This window comes from Populus trichocarpa, chromosome 1 (genome assembly GCF_000002775.5).
Source record: "Populus trichocarpa isolate Nisqually-1 chromosome 1, P.trichocarpa_v4.1, whole genome shotgun sequence".
Classification (NCBI taxonomy): Eukaryota; Viridiplantae; Streptophyta; class Magnoliopsida; order Malpighiales; family Salicaceae; genus Populus; species Populus trichocarpa.
In genome coordinates, this window is record NC_037285.2 from 39,397,764 (window position 1) to 39,418,526 (window position 20,763).

The window sequence follows — 20,763 nt, forward strand, 5'->3', positions numbered from 1 at the left end:
AACAGAAATGTGAATTTATGAGTATGTCAATATGATGTAATGTAAACTTATGGTATGAAAATATAATATTATGGGCATGTGTATTGAGAATCCATTTTATGGGAATGTTGATTTACATTATTCTACGTGGATTGTGCCTTATTAATGAATGGAATGCAATTATAAATTTGTAGAATGATATGGTAAAAAACATCCAGAACCGGACGGGAAACAAAATCCATTGATTTTAGGTTTGAAAAAGTCAGGTTGTTAAAGTAGGGGAGCCACGTGCTAATGCATGCACACATTAAAAGCTTTTCTTAGTAATATTTATTTTTTAAAATTACCAAACAGTCCCTAGGTCTACCCAAAATAATAATTAATGAAAAAGGAAGAGACAAAAGTACCCTTAGAACCATGCTTATTTTTTTATTTTAAAATCAATTATGTAACTTCATTGTTCTTAAAAAATGAAAAGAGAAACAGTTCTCTTGTGCAAGTTTAATGGTTTTTTATTTTAAGAGTATCAAGGTAATAAATTATTGTGCAAATAATATTGAAAAAACAAGAAAATCCTTGAACCAAAATTATATATTTTTTTGCTTTTAAGTGTAAAAAATTATTTCTCTCTGTGCTAAAAAAATATACGTGGATTAATTTATCCCTTATCTTATCAATCTTGAAATACCCAATATATTCTCTTGAAAAGATGATTTTACCTCAATTGCAAACTTTATTAGTTTTTTTTTAGAAAGAAGAAAACGTTATTTCACTATTTCAATGAGTAATGAAATGTGTCTTAACTCATAAGGATGACTTTTAGTTTTTGTATATAATTTAAATATAATGGGAAACACCTACTTTTAGTTTTTATTTTAAATAAAATAAAATCCAAGTAGGTATTTTCTAAAAATATTTAATTCAATTAAGTGGAGTACAAGACACCGTATTTCTACTATACTGTGATGCACATAAATTAAAGTCAGAAAATACCTACTTGGATTTTATTTTATTTTCCCGAATATGATATGGTTTATATGTTACCAGCCACAAATTAATTAGATAATCAAACATTAACTTCACAGCAGACTTCATCTGCAGAGAAAAATCTCCACATACATGACAATTTCAAGCCCCATAATTAAGCTAACACGCAGGCCTTTAAACTTTCATATTTAACCTCCAAAGATTTGTGCAGCTAGTAAAGCACCATGGAAATGAGGCTTATCTCAAAAACTGTATGTTTTATACTTTTTCTTCTTTTAACAGTTCGTATAAACGTTAAAGGCCGCTCTCTGGCACACAGCTCTGTTGAATTACTGGTTTCAGATGGCATCAATGATGTCCAAGAAAACCAATCTTCCATTCTACTTCTCAAAGGGATGGATTCTTCCTCTGAAGAGAAGTGTGAGCAATTGTATGGCTTCTTGCCGTGCTCCAGTAATATTTTTGGGCATCTCTTTCTAATTGCAGTGTATGAATATATGTTGTTCCATGGAGAGGGCTACTTGGCCTCTGGAGGTGAGAAGATTTTCAGGATTCTTGGACCTGGTGTCTTCGGTGCCAGTGCATTCCAGGTTCTTGGAGCCCTTCCTGAGTCCTTGATACTTCTAGGTATGCTCTTTTATTTTCTGTTTATTTTCTAATTATCACCTTAATTCACTTGTTTTCTCTTGGAAATTATACACTGTCTTCTTCGGAAACAGCGTGATCGATCAACTATAAATTAAGATGCTTTCCAGATGAGTTTAATTTGCCAACTTCTTATACTGGTTCCAGCTTGCTGGTAAATGCTATCATCAATATCAAATGAATTCGGAGTTTTCGAAGCTTGAATTAATTTCTGAAACAGTTTGGATCCAAATGGTTTACATCACACACAAACGGAGTTGAACTCTCGTTCTACCAAAAGAAAAAAAAAAAAAAAAAACACTTAGCATGTCTTCTATAATTTAGAGCTTTTTTGTTTTTGTATTTTAAAAATGTTTTTAAAAAGTATTAAATTTTTTATTTTTTTTACTTCAAATTAATTTTTTTAATATTTTCAGATCGTTTTGATGTGCTGATATCAAAAATAATTTTTAAAAAATAAAAAATATTATTTTGACGCATTTACCACTAGCACACTCTCAAACACCCCCTTGATCTACTAGAATTTGAAGAACATGTTTTAAATCACTGCATGCATGCAATAATTTTTTTTCTGTTTTAATTAATTTACTAAAATTTTTTGTCAATATTAACAATATATATATATATATATATATATATATATATTCTTTTCTTCTTCTTTATAAAATATATTTTTTATATAAGAATTGGACAAGAGAAATACTGGAAACTTGTAGGATGAGAAAAATTGGAATGTGGGAACATTTTTTTTTAAGATAGAGGCGACTAGACCAGATAAGAAAAAGACTTGAGAGCTTTGTTCCAAGTCAACTTGGTTGGTTATGGTTTTAAGCAACCCAGCCAGCCATTCTATACTGAAATTAACTTATCACCCACATAATGATCAATTTTATTTTATTTATTTTTTGTTCTTGGAAAATTCTAATAAATAAATAACACTATTTTGTGCGAGAATGACTTTTGTGATAAAAATTTGTGAAAAGTTTGGCCGGAAAATTGAAAATTCAATTAAGGACTATTATTTTTTTATTAAAAAAAACCCAATTAACAGGAAAAAAAAAATGGGTTATAGTTGGATTGGAGAATAGTCTTCTACCATGCCATAGATTCCCAGTTTAGTTTAATTAACACGTTATGGATGAGTTGACAAAGTAGATGAAACTCTAATCATTCATTAAAAAAATAATAATAATAAATTCATTTATAATAAATAAATGTAGGTAAACGTAAAGATGGTTTAACTAAGGTAAATGTATTTTAACTCTTTTATATTATATATGCAAATCTTCTCTTAAAATAAATGGCAGCATCTGGATTATTGAACACAAGAGAAGTTGCTCAAGAGTACGTGTCTACAGGAGTCGGACTCCTCGCAGGAACATCTATTTTGCTTCTAACAATGCTCTGGGGCACCTGTGTTATCGCTGGCAGCGTTCAATCGTCAAAGCCAACCATTTCCAATACTTCAAGCTCAAGATTATTATCATGGTTTACTGGTGCGTGCGTCCTCTCTTTTATTCATTATTAAATTCTCAAACAAGAGTCATTTTAATTTAGAGATTAAAAATAACAAAAAAACAATTGTTATTTAAGAATGAAAAATAAAATAACTCGTTTTAAATAATAATTATTTTATTTCTTCATTGTAATTTAATTTTCAAAGGAGAGTCTTTTTATTTAAATGAAAAATATTTATTTATTATTATTTAAATTGGAAAATAAATAATCAAAAAAATAATAATTCTTAAACATAAGGCTAGAATTTACAAAATCCATTCCTAGAAATTAAAAAACATATATGGCTAGAAAAACATAAGTTTTACCTGTGAATTTACAAATTGTTATACATCTCAGCCTAACAAAATCTAAATCAAATTGTTATTTAAGAATGAAAAATAAAATAACTCCACGACTAAAAATTAAGGCAAAAACTTCAATTTAAACTCCAGGACTAACAAGTAGATTGCCAGCTGATGCATTTTAGTCTTCTTGTTTTCTTTTGTAATCTTCATAGAGTTTGGAGTCACTACGGATTTGGAGACAAGCTACACAGCAAGGATTATGGGTCTTTCTGTCTTACCATTTCTTATTTTGCAAATCCCAAAGATTTTCAACTCAAATTCTGGGGAATACTTGACGATATTGATCTCTCTTGTTGTTTCAGTGGCTTCTCTGTTGATATATTTCTTCTATCAGGTATCCACATGTCTCTCCTTTTTTTATAAATGTTCTTTTCTTTAATTTTTAGTTTTGAATTTGTTGTTCATATCCATAAAATCGATTTGTTGGGGTAGTTTTTCTTACTCTTATATATAGGTATTTTCAAAGAAATGTTCGCTGTAACTATATATTATTACAATTTGATTATTTTTCTTTCTATTTAATTAAGATATATTTTACTCTATAATAAGTGTATTCTAATACTAACAATAAATAGAATCATTGAATCAACGATTATTTTAGCAATATTGTTTGCATTAATTGTATATTACCCTTGGCAATGTTTTATAGCTTGTTTGGTATTGTATTTACATTTGTTTTTTAAAAAAACAATTATTTAAAAAAATATTAAATTAATATTTTTTTAATTATTTTTCAATGATTTTATTAGATTAATATTAAAGATGAAAAATTAAAGAAAAAACATTAATTTAATTTATTTTTAATTGAACAATACTTTTAGAAAAAAACATTTTACACCACAATATCAAACACACTAATATAATTTTGTTTTTAATTTGGTAGGTCCATTTATTCTATAATGCTTTTTATTTGGTCCTTTCATATAATTTCCTTCCAATTTAATGTCATTTCTTGACAATATTTAGAAAACCAAAAAAGAAAAAGAAATGTGTTTTACACATGTTAAGGCTATGTCTCGAGAACTAATGGTAAATTGGATTGAAATTTTGATAGAAGGACTGCATTAAAAAAATTTCTTGAACAGAATACCAACTAAATTGATAAAGAATATATAAAAGGATAGAGAAACCATATCAAGGGACATCAATGCATTAAAAAAATTTCTTGAACAGAATACCAACTAAATTGATAAAGAATATATAAAAGGATAGAGAAACCATATCAAGGGACATCAAAAGTATCAGTGCACCAACCATCTAGTGGGTAGCCCAGTGGTAAGAATTTAGGATTAAGGAATTTGCTTCACTTGTTGTTTCAGGTTCAAGCCTTGTGGTTACTAATATGATGACCACTAGAGGCTTACATAATTGTTAACTTCAGGGCCCGTAGGATTAGTCGAGGTGCATACAAGCTGATCCGAACACCCACATTAATTAAAAAAGCAAGTACGAGTGCACCAAATATAAGATTAATCCCAATTATTTTCCCCGGTCGAAAGTATTGCTAAAAGTAATGATAATATAGCTACCTTAGACTAAAATGAAAATGCAGTTACTAGGGGTAGGACCTCGGTTTTAAATATTGTGATTAATAATTATTGTTCGAACTCAGATATTTTGTCTGCATAATTTGTGCACAGATCTTCGAACCGTGGATTCAAAAGAGAAGACTGGAATATGTAAAATATGATGAAGCTCTTTTAAGAATTCTGCAACTTGTGCAAGAACGAGCTTTAGGGAGTATTCTGACAGGAGAGGGGGCTCCAAATATAAATGCTATACAGAGGTTAGTTCGATTTATGACACCTCATGCATCATTATACTTTATGCATGCTATGCATTTTTAAAGAAAAAAGAAAGGAAGAAAAGAAAAGAAGAAAAGGGAGATGTAAATTCTTTTTAATTTGCAGACTATTTGAGGAAATAGATGAAGATGGTGATGACTGTATATCGCCCTCTGAAGTGAGGAAACTTCTGCTCGACATAAAGTCTACAGGAATGAATATCGATAAAGACAATGCATCAGAAGAATTAATCAAAGTATTAGATCTGAATGATGATAAGAAAATAACTAAGGAAGAATTTGTACATACTTTTACAAAATGGCTTGAAGAGACAAAGTATGCTATGGAGAAGCGATACTTCACAATTAACTCCTTGAAGAGGACTTATCAGGTATTTAGTGCATGTGTTAAGTAAGTAGAAGGAATTATTCCTTCTATCATGGATGGCATGAAATTATTGCTGGTTTTAAATTTTGAGTTGTATCTTTTATTTGATTTATTCTAACATCTTTAAATGTTTTGCTTAGGTTTTTCATCCGTTCGTAGAAAGTAAAAGAAAAGAACGTGAGATGAAGAGAAATCTCATGTCAGAAATCGTGAGTCATCTACAGAGCGTTGCTTTAGGAAACCTAATCAAAGAAGATGGTACTCCGGATTCACCTACTATTAGAAGGTTAGGCCACCATGTCCCCCCTCATATATTAGCATGCATAATCCCAAGAAGTGAATCTGTTCTTCTGAGTTGCTCGAGAATATATCACTTGATTGTATTTTGTAATAGGTTGTTTGAAGAAATTGATCGTGATGCAGATAATTGCATATCAAAAGATGAGTTAAAAGAACTAATGAAAAAGATTGAGATTGGTAAGATCTCTTGGGATGTAGATGAAGCAGCTGAAAAAATCATGGAAGCACTTGACACGAGCGGAGATCAAATGATCGATGAGAAGGAGTTCGCCGAGGGAATTGTAAGCTGGTTGATTAACACGTCCGAAAATGTAACTCCTGTATCAAGTCGGTCCCAAGATGATAACAATCGAGTAAGTCCATTCTTGTTGCTGGAAAATATCATTTTCATTTTTATTTTTTCCTAAATCACAAGAACACATCGATTTTATTACGGTTTTCAATAAGAATTTATATGATGACACAAGAAATATTTCTAATATTAAATACCAGAGATATTTTCGCTGAAGTCGTGATCTATTAAGAAAAGAAATGCAATAATCATGATGACAAATACAACAAATTAAAGTATTCTAAATGGAGCTGCTTTGTTAATTAACTGTGATTTAGGTAGTAATAAAGCTATAAAAATGGATTAATGTGTAGAGAACCTGGGAAGAAGTGGATAAGTTATTGAAGGATGAAAAAACCAATGCTGTAGACAAATCATCATGGGCTTGGTTTAAGGCTATAATGTCTATGGTGCTTGGAGTTGCTATATTATCAGTGCTAGCAGAGCCGCTGATACATAGTGTTCAGAATTTCTCCGAGGATGCAGGGATACCATCTTTTTTTGTCTCCTTTGTGTTAGTTCCACTCGCAACCAACGCAAGAGCAGCCACTTCAGCTATCACGACTGCCTGTCGTAAGAAGTCTATAACCACTTCCTTGACATTTTCCGAGGTTTGTCGTTGGACTCGCCTTAATTTTTCTTTTTTCTTTTTTCATTTTCAGGTCTAATAAAGAGGAAATGTAAGCATTTTTAATTGATTTTTAGATAATCCATTTAAAAAAAAAAACTTAATTAATGAGAGTGAAATGTAATAGAAAGAAATAAAATACAATATATTGAATGGAAGTGAAGGGGAGAATGAAATAAAATACAAGTTACAACAGGAGATAGAATAAGTTGAAGTTGAATGGAGAAGAGTTGGAAGGAGAGAGGTAGATGAAGAGAATGTGTTTGAGTGACGGATAGAGAGAAGAACAACGAGAAAAAGTGTCAAGTATAAGAGATAAATGGGTATAAATATATTGTATATAAAAGAGAGAACAAAAAACTTGGTGAAATTTTGGAAAAAGGAGTTAAAATTTTAAAAATTGGAGTAGTTTATGGTATTTCTATGAGCATAAAATTTTGTGACATAAATTTTTAGTTACAAATTTGTAAAACAACATATATATATATATATATATATATATATATAATTGTGAGACCTATGTACTAAATTACATTGGGCATAAAATAAGAGTTTTTTTTATAATTGATAAATATTTTTAAAAAATAATATAAAATTATTCTTGAAATCTCAGCTTACAACTTAAAATGATTCTTTGATGAACATGACTATTACCACAAGTAATACACAACCTGATTTGATCAATGTGCAGATTTATGGTGGGGTGTTCATGAACAATGTTCTTGGCTGTTCTGTTCTTCTATTTCTAGTTTATGCTCGTGGATTGACATGGGAATTCTCAGCTGAAGTACTGGTTGTGCTAATTACCTGTGCTATAATGAGTCTCGTCGTAAGCTTTCACTCCGATTTCCCATTATGGACATCATTCATGGCATTCCTCTTGTATCCATTTTCTTTGTTACTTGCTTATGTTTTCAACGATGTTCTCGATTATGTTTAGATCAAGTCAGTAAATTTTTAAAAAGACTCTTGGATTTCACATAGACCACAAGTTTAATTATATTGGTCCTACTGATTTATTCCACAAAAAACATTACTCATCTTTTTAGTTTAGACAAGCAATTTCAGTTGTGCTTCCTAGAAGTTGGGCATAACTGCCCAATTTTATTTGAGCCGTATGGGCCTAGGGGCCAGACCCATCCAGGACTCAAAAGTTTCTATCTTTTCTTTTTTGTTTTTTTAGATTGAATCTAACCCAGTCAATTCAAGCCTCCAACAGGACAAGCCAGTCCAAACCGGCCGGCCCAGCCTGATGGCTTGCCCCGACTAGTGTCCAAGTTGGCCATAGCGGCAGGCATGCATGAATTATTAGGTATACTTGCAACCAAGGTTGTTAAAATCGTGATTTTAACATGGCACAGAAAATACAATACAAACTCGGATCGTAAAATTGTAAAATCATAAGGAATTTTAAAATACATTAACAAAAAATTCATGCTTCAAATAAAAACTCATACATAGTTCAAGCACCTGAAAATACATGTTTCAAATAAAAATTCATACATAGTTCAAGCATCTTAAAATACATGGTTCAAATAAAAATTCATACATAATTTAAATAACTTTTCATTAGCTAATAATTAACAAACTTAAAATAAACAATCTGCCGGTGTGTCATGTAAACTAAAACCAGCTTCAGTGCCTTCATCTTCCTCATTATTCCTCAGACATTCATCAATATCATTAGCATCAAGAGGATTATTAGTGTCACTACTAGTACGAACACCAATATTATGAACATTAGTGCTACTACTAGTACCAACACCAATATCATCAATTTTAATCTCCAAATCATCTTCAGTACCATGACTCTCCATTTCAGCATCATTAGGAATTTCTTCTTCATCACTTTCATCTTCATTACCATTTTTTCTTTGTGTTGCACTGTCAATAGCACCAAGCAAATCAATGTTCGAATGTTTTTCTCCCTGGATTATCCAATCATCATCAGATGAAAGATCATCTTCTACACCAAAATCATCAGCTTGCTTTTTTACTTGATTCAATTTCAGATTGCACATTACAAATACCAAGTCATTCATTTTTCTCTGGTGCAAACGATTTCTTCGTTTTGTATGAACCTAAATAAACAATTCAAATTTATAAGATTTTTATCAAATATTTCAACATTTAAAATAAAAAAATAAAAAAAAAACTTACCATTTCCAATGCACTTCAGTTATGCTCACATCTAGATGAAGTACAAGTCAAGCTTAGAACTCGGATTGCAAACCTTTGAAATTCTGGACATTCATCCCCATAAGAATCCCACCATTGAGCTGGAGTTTTTTTATCTCTTGCTGTCTTGGCAGCCTCAATGCCAAACAACCCTTTTGCATCCTTGAATGATTCAAGTTGCAAGTCAATTTTGCACCTTTCACTTGCATTAGGCACCATCCTTTCTAAGTATTGATATAATCTAATTTTAATGTTGGCATTAACCTTAAAATTGGGATTATAATGAAAATGAGGATTCAAATAATAAGTTGCTGCATGTAAGGGCCTGTGGAGTTGAAGTTCCCATCTTGCATCAACAATCTTCCATATAGGTATATAACTATATAAAAAAAACAATAAAAATATCATTACAATTTAGGAATATCTCAATTGGAAGTATCTCTAAAGACATTCATATTAATAAATGACAATATTTGAAATAAAAATTAGCAAGATATATACATTTTTTTCACAGAACCAAAATTCACTTGTATCTTCTCTTTTGCTTCATCCATTGCTTTATATATATAACTCATAGCTGGTTTCTCATCTGAATCAACTAATCGAAGAACTTTAATTAGAGGATACGCTGCCTTAATACATATAGTGACATCATGCCAAAACCTACTATCCAAAACACAATTTTGAATTCGTTTCCTTTCTTCTATTCTTGCAAACCTACATGAACTCCACTGGTTGGAAGTAAACATAGTCATCAGCTGCATTTTATGATCATTCAAACATCCAGAGTCAAATATGCAGTAGCAAACCGAGTGGCAGCAGGCCTAATCAAATCCCTTCCTTTCGTAAAGTTCCTTAGCATGGAAATAAGAATAGTTCTTGAATAAATATATGAGGTGATTCTCCTCCCCTTGGCAATAGTTACTTGATGAACCTCTAACTTCTTCTCAAAATCTTCTAATATTAAGTCAATACAATGGGCAGCACATGGTGTTCAAAACAAACTCTTTCTTTTTTCCATCAATAATTGTCCCGCTGCCTTATAATTTGCAGCATTATCGGTGACTACTTGGACAACATTTTCCTCCCCAATCCTCTCCACAATGGCATCTAACATTTCAAATACCTTATCAGCAGTCTTGGACATATTAGAAGTATCCACCGATGATAAAAAAAAAAAAAAAACTATCCCTTTAGGACTATTAACCAAAAAGTTACAAATACAACGCCTTTTTTTATCTGTCCATCCATCAGACATTATTGAACAACCTGTTTTTTTTTTCCATTCTAGCTTGTACTCCTCAAGCAATGTCATTGTTTGATCCACTTCCTGCTTTAAATATTTCTCTCTAATATCATGGTAGGATGGAGGCTTGAAACTTGGCCCATGCTTTGCAACCAATTCAAGTGCCTTTACAAACTCAGGGTTTTTTACACAATTAAATGGAATTGCACTAGTGTAGAAAAACCTTGCAATTTGTCGACATGCTTCTTCTCTAATATCCTTTTTAGCAACTGATTTAGGGTTGTTTGTGTACTTCCACTCCCACTAACTACTCTCTTTCCTTTGTCCTTGGAGCTAATTTCTTTTATTTCATCATCATCATCATTTGCACTATATTGATGGGCCTTTTTTTTCTTTTCATTTGCTTCTAGATTTTTCACCAAAACACCCAAAATCATTTGCTTAACATTTTCTGGAACTTGCTGACATGGCCCAACATCCTTACGAGTGCAAGCCAAATGCTGTTTGAAACGAAAAATACCTCCACTGATAATTTTTTGACAATACTTGCACTGAACTTTTCTAGAATTCTTATCAATATCTATACCATGTTGCCATCCCACATCAAGTCTATTACCAGAAGAATTTTTTCTAGATGCCATAAGTTCAAGCGTTCAACAATCAACTCAAATCAGCCTTGTAATCAATCCAAATATTTTATGATTGTAATTAACTTTTTGTTATACATAACAATTCACAAAACTATAATACTAAAATGGCATCCTAAAATCATTTCATCATTCCACAGTATAAATGGACAGCCCACAGCCCCACACTCCACAAAGCAAAAAACATGATTTAACGATTTCAATTTTCACTCGATTAATTCAATTCAATTCAATCCAATCCTATAATACTGAAATGGCATCCTAAAAGACATTTCAGCAACTAATTAATTCAATTCAATTCAACAGTCCACAGTCCACACTCCACAGTATAAATGGACAAAAAAACATTCAAAATCATTCCATCAATTCCATCAATTCCATTTAATTCATTCCATCAATTCCATTCAATTCAATTCAATTCAACATTATAAATATACAAATTACAGGACCGGGCAAAATCAAAATCTGTAATTAATAATTACAGGGTAACGGGGCAAAATCAAAATCTGTTACAGGGGAATATACAATTACGGGGCAAAATCAACTACTGCAGTTTTACATTTTGAAGGCAAAATCAACTTATGATGAAGAGGAGTCGTTGATGATGAAGGCCGAACGGCTGTCGGTGAAGAGGAGCGATGTCGCCTGCTGCTGTTGATAAAGAGGAAGCCGTCAGCTGTTGATGATGGGAAAGAAAGGAGATCGTTGCCGGCGTGCTGCTGTTGATGAAGATTGAAGAGGAAGCCCAAAGCCGTGAGCTGTTGAGGAGATCATCGCCGCTGTTGATGAAAAGGAAGTCGCGACCGTGAGCATTGATGACTGGACTCTAGAGTGAAGACTGGAGTGAGGAAAGAGAATTAGTGAAGACTGGACCGTGACCGTGACCGTGATCGTCACCGCTTTTGTGGTTGCCGGTGCCAAGTTGGTTAATTAGAGAAGGGGATTAGGGATTTGTTCGATGAAAAGGAGGAGTGAAGACTGAAGAATGAAGACGAAGTTAGTGTATTGGAGTGAAGACCGTGTGGCGTGACTGTGCATTTCCACAGCCAATAGGCGCCTGACAGCTGGAGCATGGGGGAACATTTTGCTTCAGTGCATGCGTTTTGTTACAATCATAAAATCGATCCTGAAATCGCGATTTTTCGCCCGATTTCAACCCGATTTCACCCATTTTTTATTTTTTCAAACGATTCAGCACACAAAGCATGTTTTGACTCGTAAAATCATACGATTTTACGAGTCAAAACGCGATTTTAACAACCTTGTTTGCAATAGTGACAAAATAATTAAAATTGCAAGCGGGGGAAGAAGAATGACTTACCTGGTGAGCTGTTGTTCAAGGCGAAGCTGAGGGCGTTACGAAGGAATGCAAAATCTTCTCTTTTGTTTTTGCTCTTCTGGTTTTCCTGTGTCTTCATCCCTCTGTTTTTGTTTTTTGCTATGATTTCTTCATGAAAAGCTCTGGTCTTGGAGAAAGCAGAGATTAGCAAAAATGGCTTCTCCTTTTTCTTTGCGAATGATATGTTTTTTTTCTTGTGTTTTTTTTTGTTGGATCCTAGTAATTGATCCCCGATCCTCACTCTCTTTTTGTTGTTTTTTGTTCTTCCCTCTCTAGCTTTGGGGTTTTTTTTGTCTTTCTGTTTTTTTCATCCTCTTAGTTCTGTTTTTTGTCTGGTTTTAATAGGGTCGAATCTCCAATTCTCATCCACGAATTTCGTCCCTTATCTCCCCAGGGTGACAATCTCGTGGATGAGGATAAACATAGCTCGGGTTTGGTCCATGTTTGATTGATTCAAAACACCATCAGTCCTGCCATTGTTGGACTGTTGGCGATGCTTATCCTTGCGTCAGGGGAGAGTTATAAGGGTGAGGGATACCGAACCAAATCCTATGGGTTCTGTGGTAGACAATGTGGCCTTAGATTTGGTTTGGGTTTGACAGGGAGATTTGGTTCAACGTAGGCCATCTAAATGGCCTCCTAGGGTGATCTATCCTGCTCCGGAGGAAGGAGACTATGAACAGGTTTGGGAACGACGCTGTTTTAGGTTGGAAAGGGCCATTTTTTATTTCCCCTAGAGTTCTGACATTTAGCAATCGGGTCTTATTCATGGAAATCTTTTTTTTTTACGTTATTCTACGTGGATTGTGCTTTATTAATGAATGGAATGCAATTATAATTTTGTAGAATGATATGGTGAAAAACATCCAGAACCGGATGGGAAAAAAAATCCATTGATTTTGGGTTTGAAAAGGTCGGGTCGTTACAGTGGGGGAGCCACGTGCTAATGCATGCACGCATTAAAAGCTTTTTTTAATAATATTTATTTTTTAAAATTACCAAACAGCCCCTAGTCGACCCCAAAATAATTTTTTTTTTTAAAAAAAGGAAAAGACAAAATTACCCTTAGAACCATGCTTATTTTTTTATTTTAAAATCAATTCTGTAACTTCATTGTTCTTAAAAAATGAAAAGAAAAAAAGTTCTCTTGTGCAATTTTAATGGTTTTTTTCTATTAAGAGTATCAAAGTAATAAATTATTGTGCAAATAATATTGAAAAGATAAGAAAATCCTTGAACCAAAATTATATTTTTTTTTGCTTTCAAGTGTAAAAAATCACTGTGCTAAAAAAATATGTGTAGACCAATTTATCTCCTATCAATCTTATAATACCCAATATATTCTCTTGAAAAACATGATTTTACCTCAATTGCAAACTTTATTAGTTTTTTTTAGAAAGAAAAAAACGTTATTTCACTATTTCAATGAGTAATGAAATGTGTCTTGACTCATAAGGATGACTTTTAGTTTTTGTATATAATTTAAATATAATATTGGGAAAACCATTTTTTTCTAAAATATATAATACAATTAAGTGGAGTACAAGAAACCGTATTTCTACTATACTGTGATGCAGATAAATTAAAGTCAGAAAATACCTACTTGAATTTTATTTTATTTTCCCGAATATGATATGGTTTAAATGTTAGCAGCCACAAATTAATTAGATAATCAAACATTGACTTCACAGAAGACTTCATCAGCAGAGAAAAATCTCCACATACATGACAATTTCAAGCCCCATAATTAATTAAGCTAACACGCAGGCCTTTAAACTTTCTTATATAACCTCCAAAGATTTGTTCAGCTAGTAAAGCACCATGGAAATGAGGCTTATCTCAAAAACTGTATGTTTTATACTTTTTCTTCTTTTAACTGTTCGTATAAACGTTAAAGGCCGCTCTCTGGCACACAGCTCTGTTGAATTACTGGTTTCAGATGGCATCAATGATGTCCAAGAAAACCAATCTTCCATTCTACTTCTCAAAGGAATGGATTCTTCCTCTGAAGAGAAGTGTGAGCAATTGTATGGCTTCTTGCCGTGCTCCAGTAATATTTTTGGGCATCTCTTTCTAATTGCAGTGTATGAATATATGTTGTTCCATGGAGAGGGCTACTTGGCCTCTGGAGGTGAGAAGATTTTCAGGATTCTTGGACCTGGTGTCTTCGGTGCCAGTGCATTCCAGGTTCTTGGAGCCCTTCCCGAGTCCTTGATACTTCTAGGTATGCTCTTTTATTTTCTGTTTATTTTCTAATTATCACCTTAAATCACTTGTTTTCTCTTGGAAATTATACACTGTCTTCTTCGGAAACAGCGTGATCGATCAACTATAAATTAAGATGCATTTCAGATGAGTTTAATGTGCCAACTTCTTATACTGGTTCCAGCTTGCTGGTAAATGCTATCATCAATATCTAATGAATTCGGAGTTTTCGAAGCTTGAATTAATTGCTGAAACAGTTCGGATCCAAATGGTTTGCATCACACACAAACGTAAATGATAAACTCGTGGAGCTATCATTTGTCGTGCAATCAATTTAGTTTATAAGTTATAATAAGTTGTGGTTTAAATATTGATATTAATGCGTGTCTTTTCTTTATTATTTTTTTTCAAAAATCTTGAGTTGAACTCTCGTTCTAACAAAAAAAAAAGAAAAAAAAAAAGGAACTTAGCTGGGAAGCTGACATGCCTTCTCTAATTTGGAGCCCTTTTTTTTTTTTTTTTAAATTGTTTTTGAAAAAATTTAATTTTTTTATTTACTTCAAATTAATTTTTTTAGTATTTTTAAATAATTTTAATGTACTAATATAAAAAAAATATTATTTTAGCGTATTCCCGAGCAAAAAATATTTTAAAAAACAATCATAACTAGACTCTTAAACACACTCTTATCCTACTAGAATTTGAAGCAATGTTTTTAACCATTGTATGCTGCAATATTTTTTTTTGTATTAATTATTTTAGTTAATTTTTTTATTGATATTAATTAACAAAATATATATGTTGGATTCGATATCTTCTTTTCTTCTTCTTTATAAAATATATTTTTTATATAAGAATTAGGGAAGAGAAATATTGGAAACTTGTAGGATGAGAAAATTGGATGGTGGGGAACAAGTATTTGCGCGTCATGGAAATATTCAAGATAGAGGCGGCTAGACCAGATAAGAAATTAAAGGACTTGAGTGCTGTGTTCCAAGTCAACTTGGATATGGTTTTAAGCAACCCAGCCAGCCGTGTTGGGTTATTGGGAGAATATATGGTTTAATTAAGAGAATATATATGTATTTTAACTCTTTTATATATATTATATATGTAAATCTTCTCTTAAAATAAATGGCAGCATCTGGATTATTGAACACAAGGGAAGTTGCTCAAGAGTACGTGTCTACAGGAGTCGGACTCCTCGCAGGAACATCTATTTTGCTTCTAACAATGCTCTGGGGCACCTGTGTGATCGTTGGCAGCGTTCAATCGTCAAAGCCAACCATTTCCAATACTTCAAGCTCAAGATTATTATCATGGTTTACTGGTGCGTGCGTCCTCTCTTTTATTCATTATTAAATTCTCAAACAAGAGTCATTTTAATTTAGAGATTAAAAATAACAAAAAAATAATTGTTATTTAAGAATGAAAAATAAAATAACTCGTTTTAAATAATAATTATTTTATTTCTTCATTGTAATTTAATTTTCAAAGGAGAGTCTTTTTATTTAAATGAAAAATATTTATTTATTATTATTTAAATTGGAAAATAAATAATCAAAAAAATAATAATTCTTAAACATAAGGCTAGAATTTACAAAATCCATTCCTAGAAATTAAAAAACATATATGGCTAGAAAAACATAAGTTTTACCTGTGAATTTACAAATTGTTATACATCTCAGCCTAACAAAATCTAAATCAAATATAAGGCTAGAATTAATATTTTAATATTCACTGAAAAACTCCAGGGCTAAAAATTAAGGCAAAAACTTCAATTTAAACTCCAGGACTAACAAGTAGATTGCCAGCTGATGCATTTTACTCTTCTTGTTGTCTTTTGTAATCTTCATAGAGTTTAGAGTCACTACGGATTTGCAGACAAGCTACACAGCAAGGATTATGGGTCTCTCTGTCATACCATTTCTTATTTTGCAAATCCCAAAAGTTTTCAACTCAAATTCTGGGGAATACTTGACGGTATTGATCTCTCTTGTTGTTTCAGTGGCTTCTCTGTTGATATATTTCTTCTATCAGGTATCCACATGTCTCTCCTTTTTTTATAAATGTTCTTTTCTTTAATTTTTAGTTTTGAATTTGTTGTTCATATCCATAAAATCGATTTGTTGGGGTAGTTTTTCTTACTCTCATATATAGGTATTTTCATAGAAATGTTCGCTGTAACTATATTATGCAATGTCATTTCATGTAGTCGTATTATTCATGATTAATTAATGACATTTAAACTAACTTTATCAGCATATATATTATTACAATTAGATTATTTTTCTTTCTATTTAATTAAGCTATATTTTACTCTATAATAAGTGTATTCTAATACTAACAATTAGTAGAATCATTGAATCAATGATTATTTTAGCGATATTGTTTGCATTAATTGTATATTACCCTTGGCAATGTTTTATAGCCTGTATGGTATTGTATTTACATCTGTTTTTCAAAAAACAATTACTTAAAAAATTATTAAATTAATTTTGATAGAAGGACTGCATTAAAAAAATTTCTTGAACAGAATACCAACTAAATTGATAAAGAATAAAAGGATAGAGAAGCCATATAAAGGGATATCAAAAGTATGAGTGTACAATCATTAATTTAGTAGTAGGTGGTCTAGTGGTAAGAACTTGGGATTAAGGGGTTTGTTTCTCCTGTGGTCTCAGGTTCGAGCCCTGTGGTTGTTAATATGATGGTCACTGGAGGCTTACATGATTGTTAACTTCAATGATGGTCACTGGAGGCTTACATGGTCGTTAACTTCAAGGTTTGTAGGACTAGTCGATGTATGCACAAGCTGACCTGGATACCCACGTTAATAAAAAAAAAAATACGAGTACACCAAATATAAGATTAATCCCAATTATTTTCCCCGGTCGAAAGTATTGCTCAAAGTAATGATAATATAGCTACCTTAGACTAAAATGAAAATGCAGTTACAAGGGGTAGCTAGGACCTCGGTTTTAAATACTGTGATTAATATTTATTGGTCGAACTCAGATATTTTGTCTGCATAATTAATTGTGCACAGATCTTCGAACCGTGGATTCAAAAGAGAAGACTGGAATATGTAAAATGTAATGAAGGTCTTTTAAGAATTCTGCAACTTGTGCAAGAACGTGCTTTAGGGATAATTCTGACAGGAGATGGGGCTCCAAATATAAATGCTATACAGAGGTTAGTTCGATTTATGACACCTCATGCATCATTATACTTTATGCATGCTATGCATTTTTAAAGAAAAAAGAAAGGAAGAAAAGAAAAGAAGAAAAGGGAGATGTAAATTCTTTTTTAATTTGCAGACTATTTGAGGAAATAGATGAAGATGGTGATGACTGTATATCGCCCTCTGAAGTGAGGAAACTTCTGCTCGACATAAAGTCTACAGGAATGAATATCAATAAAGACAGCGCATCAGAAGAATTAATCAAAGTATTAGATCTGAATGATGATAAGAAAATAACCAAGGAAGAATTTGTCCATACTTTTACAAAATGGCTTGAAGAGACAAAGTATGCTATGGAGAAGCGATACTTCACAATTAACTCCTTGAAGAGGATTGATCAGGTATTTAGTGCATGTGTTAAGTAAGTAGAAGGAATTATTCCTCTTCTATCATGGATGGCATGAAATTATTGCTGGTTTTAAATTTTGAGTTGTATCTTTTATTTGATTTATTCTAACATCTTTAAATGTTTTGCTTAGGTTTTTCATCCGTTCGTAGAAAGTAAAAGAAAAGAACGTGAGATGAAGAGAAATCTCATGTCAGAAATCGTGAGTCATCTACAGAGCGTTGCTTTAGGAAACCTAATCAAAGAAGATGGTACTCCGGATTTACTTGCTATTAGAAGGTTAGGCCACCATGTCCCCCCTCATATATTAGCATGCATAATCCCAAGGAGCAAGTGAATCTGTTCTTCTGAGTTGCTCGAGAATATATCACTTAATTGTATTTTGTAATAGGTTGTTTGAAGACATTGATCGTGATGAAGATAATTGCATATCAAAAGATGAGTTAAAAGAACTAATGAAAAAGATTGAGATTGGTAAGATCTCTTGGGATGTAGATGAAGCAGCTGAAAAAATCATAGAAGCACTTGACACGAGCGGAGATCAAATGATCGATGAGAAGGAGTTCGCCGAGGGAATTGTAAGGTGGTCGATTAACCCGCCGGAAAATGTAACTCCTGTATCAACTCGGTCCCAAGATGATAACAATCGAGTAAGTCCATTCTTGTTGCTGGGAAATATCATCAATATCTTAAGAATTCGACTACTCTATATCATTTTCATTTTTATTTTTTTCTAAATCACAAAAACACTTCGATTTTATTACGGTTATCAATCAGAATTTACATGAGGACACAAGAAATATTTCTAATATTAAATACCAGAGATATTTTCGCTGAAGTCGTGATCTATTAAGAAAAGAAATGCAATATTAATCATGATGACAAATACAACAAATTAAAGTATTCTGAATAAATCAAAAAATATGTAAACGGAGCTGCTTTGTTAATTAACTGTGATTTAGGTAGTAATAAAGCTATAAAAATGGATTAATGTGTAGAGAACGCCCTGGGAAGAAGTGGACAAGTTATTGAAGGATGAAAAAACCAATGCTGTTGACAAATCATCATGGGCTTGGTTTAAGGCTATAATGTCTATGGTGCTTGGAGTTGCTATATTATCAGTGCTAGCAGAGCCGCTGACACAGAGTGTTCAGAATTTCTCCGAGGATGCAGGGATACCATCTTTTTTTGTCTCCTTTGTGTTAGCTCCACTCGCAACCAACGCAAGAGCAGCCACTTCAGCTATCACGACTGCCTGTCGTAAGAAGTCTATAACCACTTCCTTGACATTTTCCGAGGTTTGTCGTTGGACTCGCCTTAATTTTTCTTTTCTTTTTTCATTTCAAGGTATAATGAAGAGGAAATGTAAACATTTTTTACTTAGATAATAAAGTAAACATTTTTCATGGATTTTTAGTTGATCCATTTAAAAAAAAACTTAATTAATGAGAGTAAAATGTAATAGAAAGAAATAAAATACAATATATTGAATGGAAGTGAGGGGGAGAATGAAATAAAATACAAGTTACAAGAGGAAATAGAATAAGTTGAAGTTGAATGGAGAAGAGTTGGAAGGAGAGAGGTAGATGAAGAGAGAAAAGAATTTGTGAGAAAGTGAGAACCGAGAAGAATGAGAAAAGGTGTTTAAGTAAAAGAGATAAATGGGTATAAATATATTGTATATAAAAGAGAAAACAAAAAATTTGGTGAAATTTTGGAAAAAGGAGGGAGTTAAGATTTTTAAAATTAGAGTAGTTTATGGTATTTCTATGAGCATAAAATTTTGTGACACAAATTTTTAGTTACAAATTTGTAAAACATATATATATATATAATCGTGAGACCTATGTACTGAATTACATTAGGCATAAAAATATTTTTAAAACATAAAAAAAAATAGAGTCATGACTTGTTTTGATTAATGTGCAGATTTATGGTGGGGTGTTCATGAACAATGTTCTTGGCTGTTCTGTTCTTCTATTTCTAGTTTATGCTCGTGGATTGACATGGGAATTCTCCGCTGAAGTACTGGTTGTGCTAATTACTTGTGCTATAATGAGTCTCGCCGTAAGCTTTCGCTCCGATTTCCCATTATGGACATCATTCATGGCATTCCTCTTGTATCCATTTTCTCTGTTCCTTGTTTATGTTTTCAACGATGTTCTTGATCATGTTTAGATCAAGTCAGCAAATTTTTAAAAAGACTCTTGGATTTCACATAGACCACAAGTTTAATTATATTGGTCCTACTGATTCATTCCACAAAAAACATTACTCATCTTTTTAGTTTAGACAAGCAATTTCAGTTGTGCTTCCTAGAAGTTGGGCATAACTGCCCAATTTTATTTGGGCCCTATGGGCCTGGGACCAGGCCATCCAGGCCTCAAAGTCCCTATCTTCTTTCTTTTTTTAGGCTGGATCTAACCCAGCCAGTCCAAGCCTCCATCCGGCCCATCCAGTCCAAGCCCTGATCGCTTGCCCAGGCCAGTGACCAAGTTGGCCATAGCGGCAGGCATGCGTGAATTATTAGGTATACTTGCAACAGTGACAAAATAATTAAAATTGCAAGCGGGGGAAGAAGGATGACTTACGTGGTTAGCTGTTGTTGAAGGCGAAGCTGAGGGCGTTATGAAGGAATGCAAAAGTCTTCTCTTC

The 20,763-nt window shown here is 32.5% G+C and overlaps 2 protein-coding genes and 1 long non-coding RNA gene across 5 annotated transcripts; 2 read left to right on the top strand and 1 right to left on the bottom strand.

Annotated features, from left to right (window-relative positions):
- The first annotated feature begins 1,085 nt into the window (after window positions 1-1,085).
- LOC18095389 (sodium/calcium exchanger NCL2) lies at window positions 1,086-7,903 on the top strand. 2 transcript variants are annotated; one of them, XM_024611014.2, is made up of 9 exons: window positions 1,103-1,593; window positions 2,919-3,107; window positions 3,626-3,807; window positions 5,114-5,259; window positions 5,384-5,648; window positions 5,785-5,930; window positions 6,039-6,297; window positions 6,590-6,886; window positions 7,595-7,903. In XM_024611014.2, exons 1-9 carry the CDS (start codon window positions 1,191-1,193, stop codon window positions 7,841-7,843), a joined length of 2,136 nt encoding a protein of 711 aa, XP_024466782.2. In that variant the 5' UTR covers window positions 1,103-1,190; the 3' UTR covers window positions 7,844-7,903. The 2 variants fall into 2 exon arrangements, with proteins under 2 accessions (XP_024466794.2, XP_024466782.2); XM_024611026.2 differs by lacking the exon at window positions 6,590-6,886 and having other exon boundaries at window positions 1,086-1,593.
- Window positions 7,904-11,331: 3,428 nt separating this feature from the next.
- On the bottom strand, window positions 11,332-13,462 carry LOC112327117 (uncharacterized). The gene is made up of 2 exons (XR_002981164.2): window positions 12,296-13,462; window positions 11,332-12,038 (listed from the first exon to the last, which is right to left on the bottom strand). It is a non-coding gene; the product is annotated as an uncharacterized LOC112327117 (long non-coding RNA).
- Window positions 13,463-14,056: 594 nt separating this feature from the next.
- Window positions 14,057-20,329, top strand: LOC7453596 (sodium/calcium exchanger NCL2). 2 transcript variants are annotated; one of them, XM_024593909.2, is made up of 10 exons: window positions 14,143-14,161; window positions 14,397-14,537; window positions 15,660-15,848; window positions 16,377-16,558; window positions 17,568-17,713; window positions 17,839-18,103; window positions 18,242-18,387; window positions 18,500-18,758; window positions 19,107-19,406; window positions 20,038-20,329. In XM_024593909.2, exons 2-10 carry the CDS (start codon window positions 14,408-14,410, stop codon window positions 20,284-20,286), a joined length of 1,866 nt encoding a protein of 621 aa, XP_024449677.1. In that variant the 5' UTR covers window positions 14,143-14,161; window positions 14,397-14,407; the 3' UTR covers window positions 20,287-20,329. The 2 variants fall into 2 exon arrangements, with proteins under 2 accessions (XP_024449676.1, XP_024449677.1); XM_024593908.2 differs by having other exon boundaries at window positions 14,057-14,537.
- The last annotated feature ends 434 nt before the right edge of the window (window positions 20,330-20,763 follow it).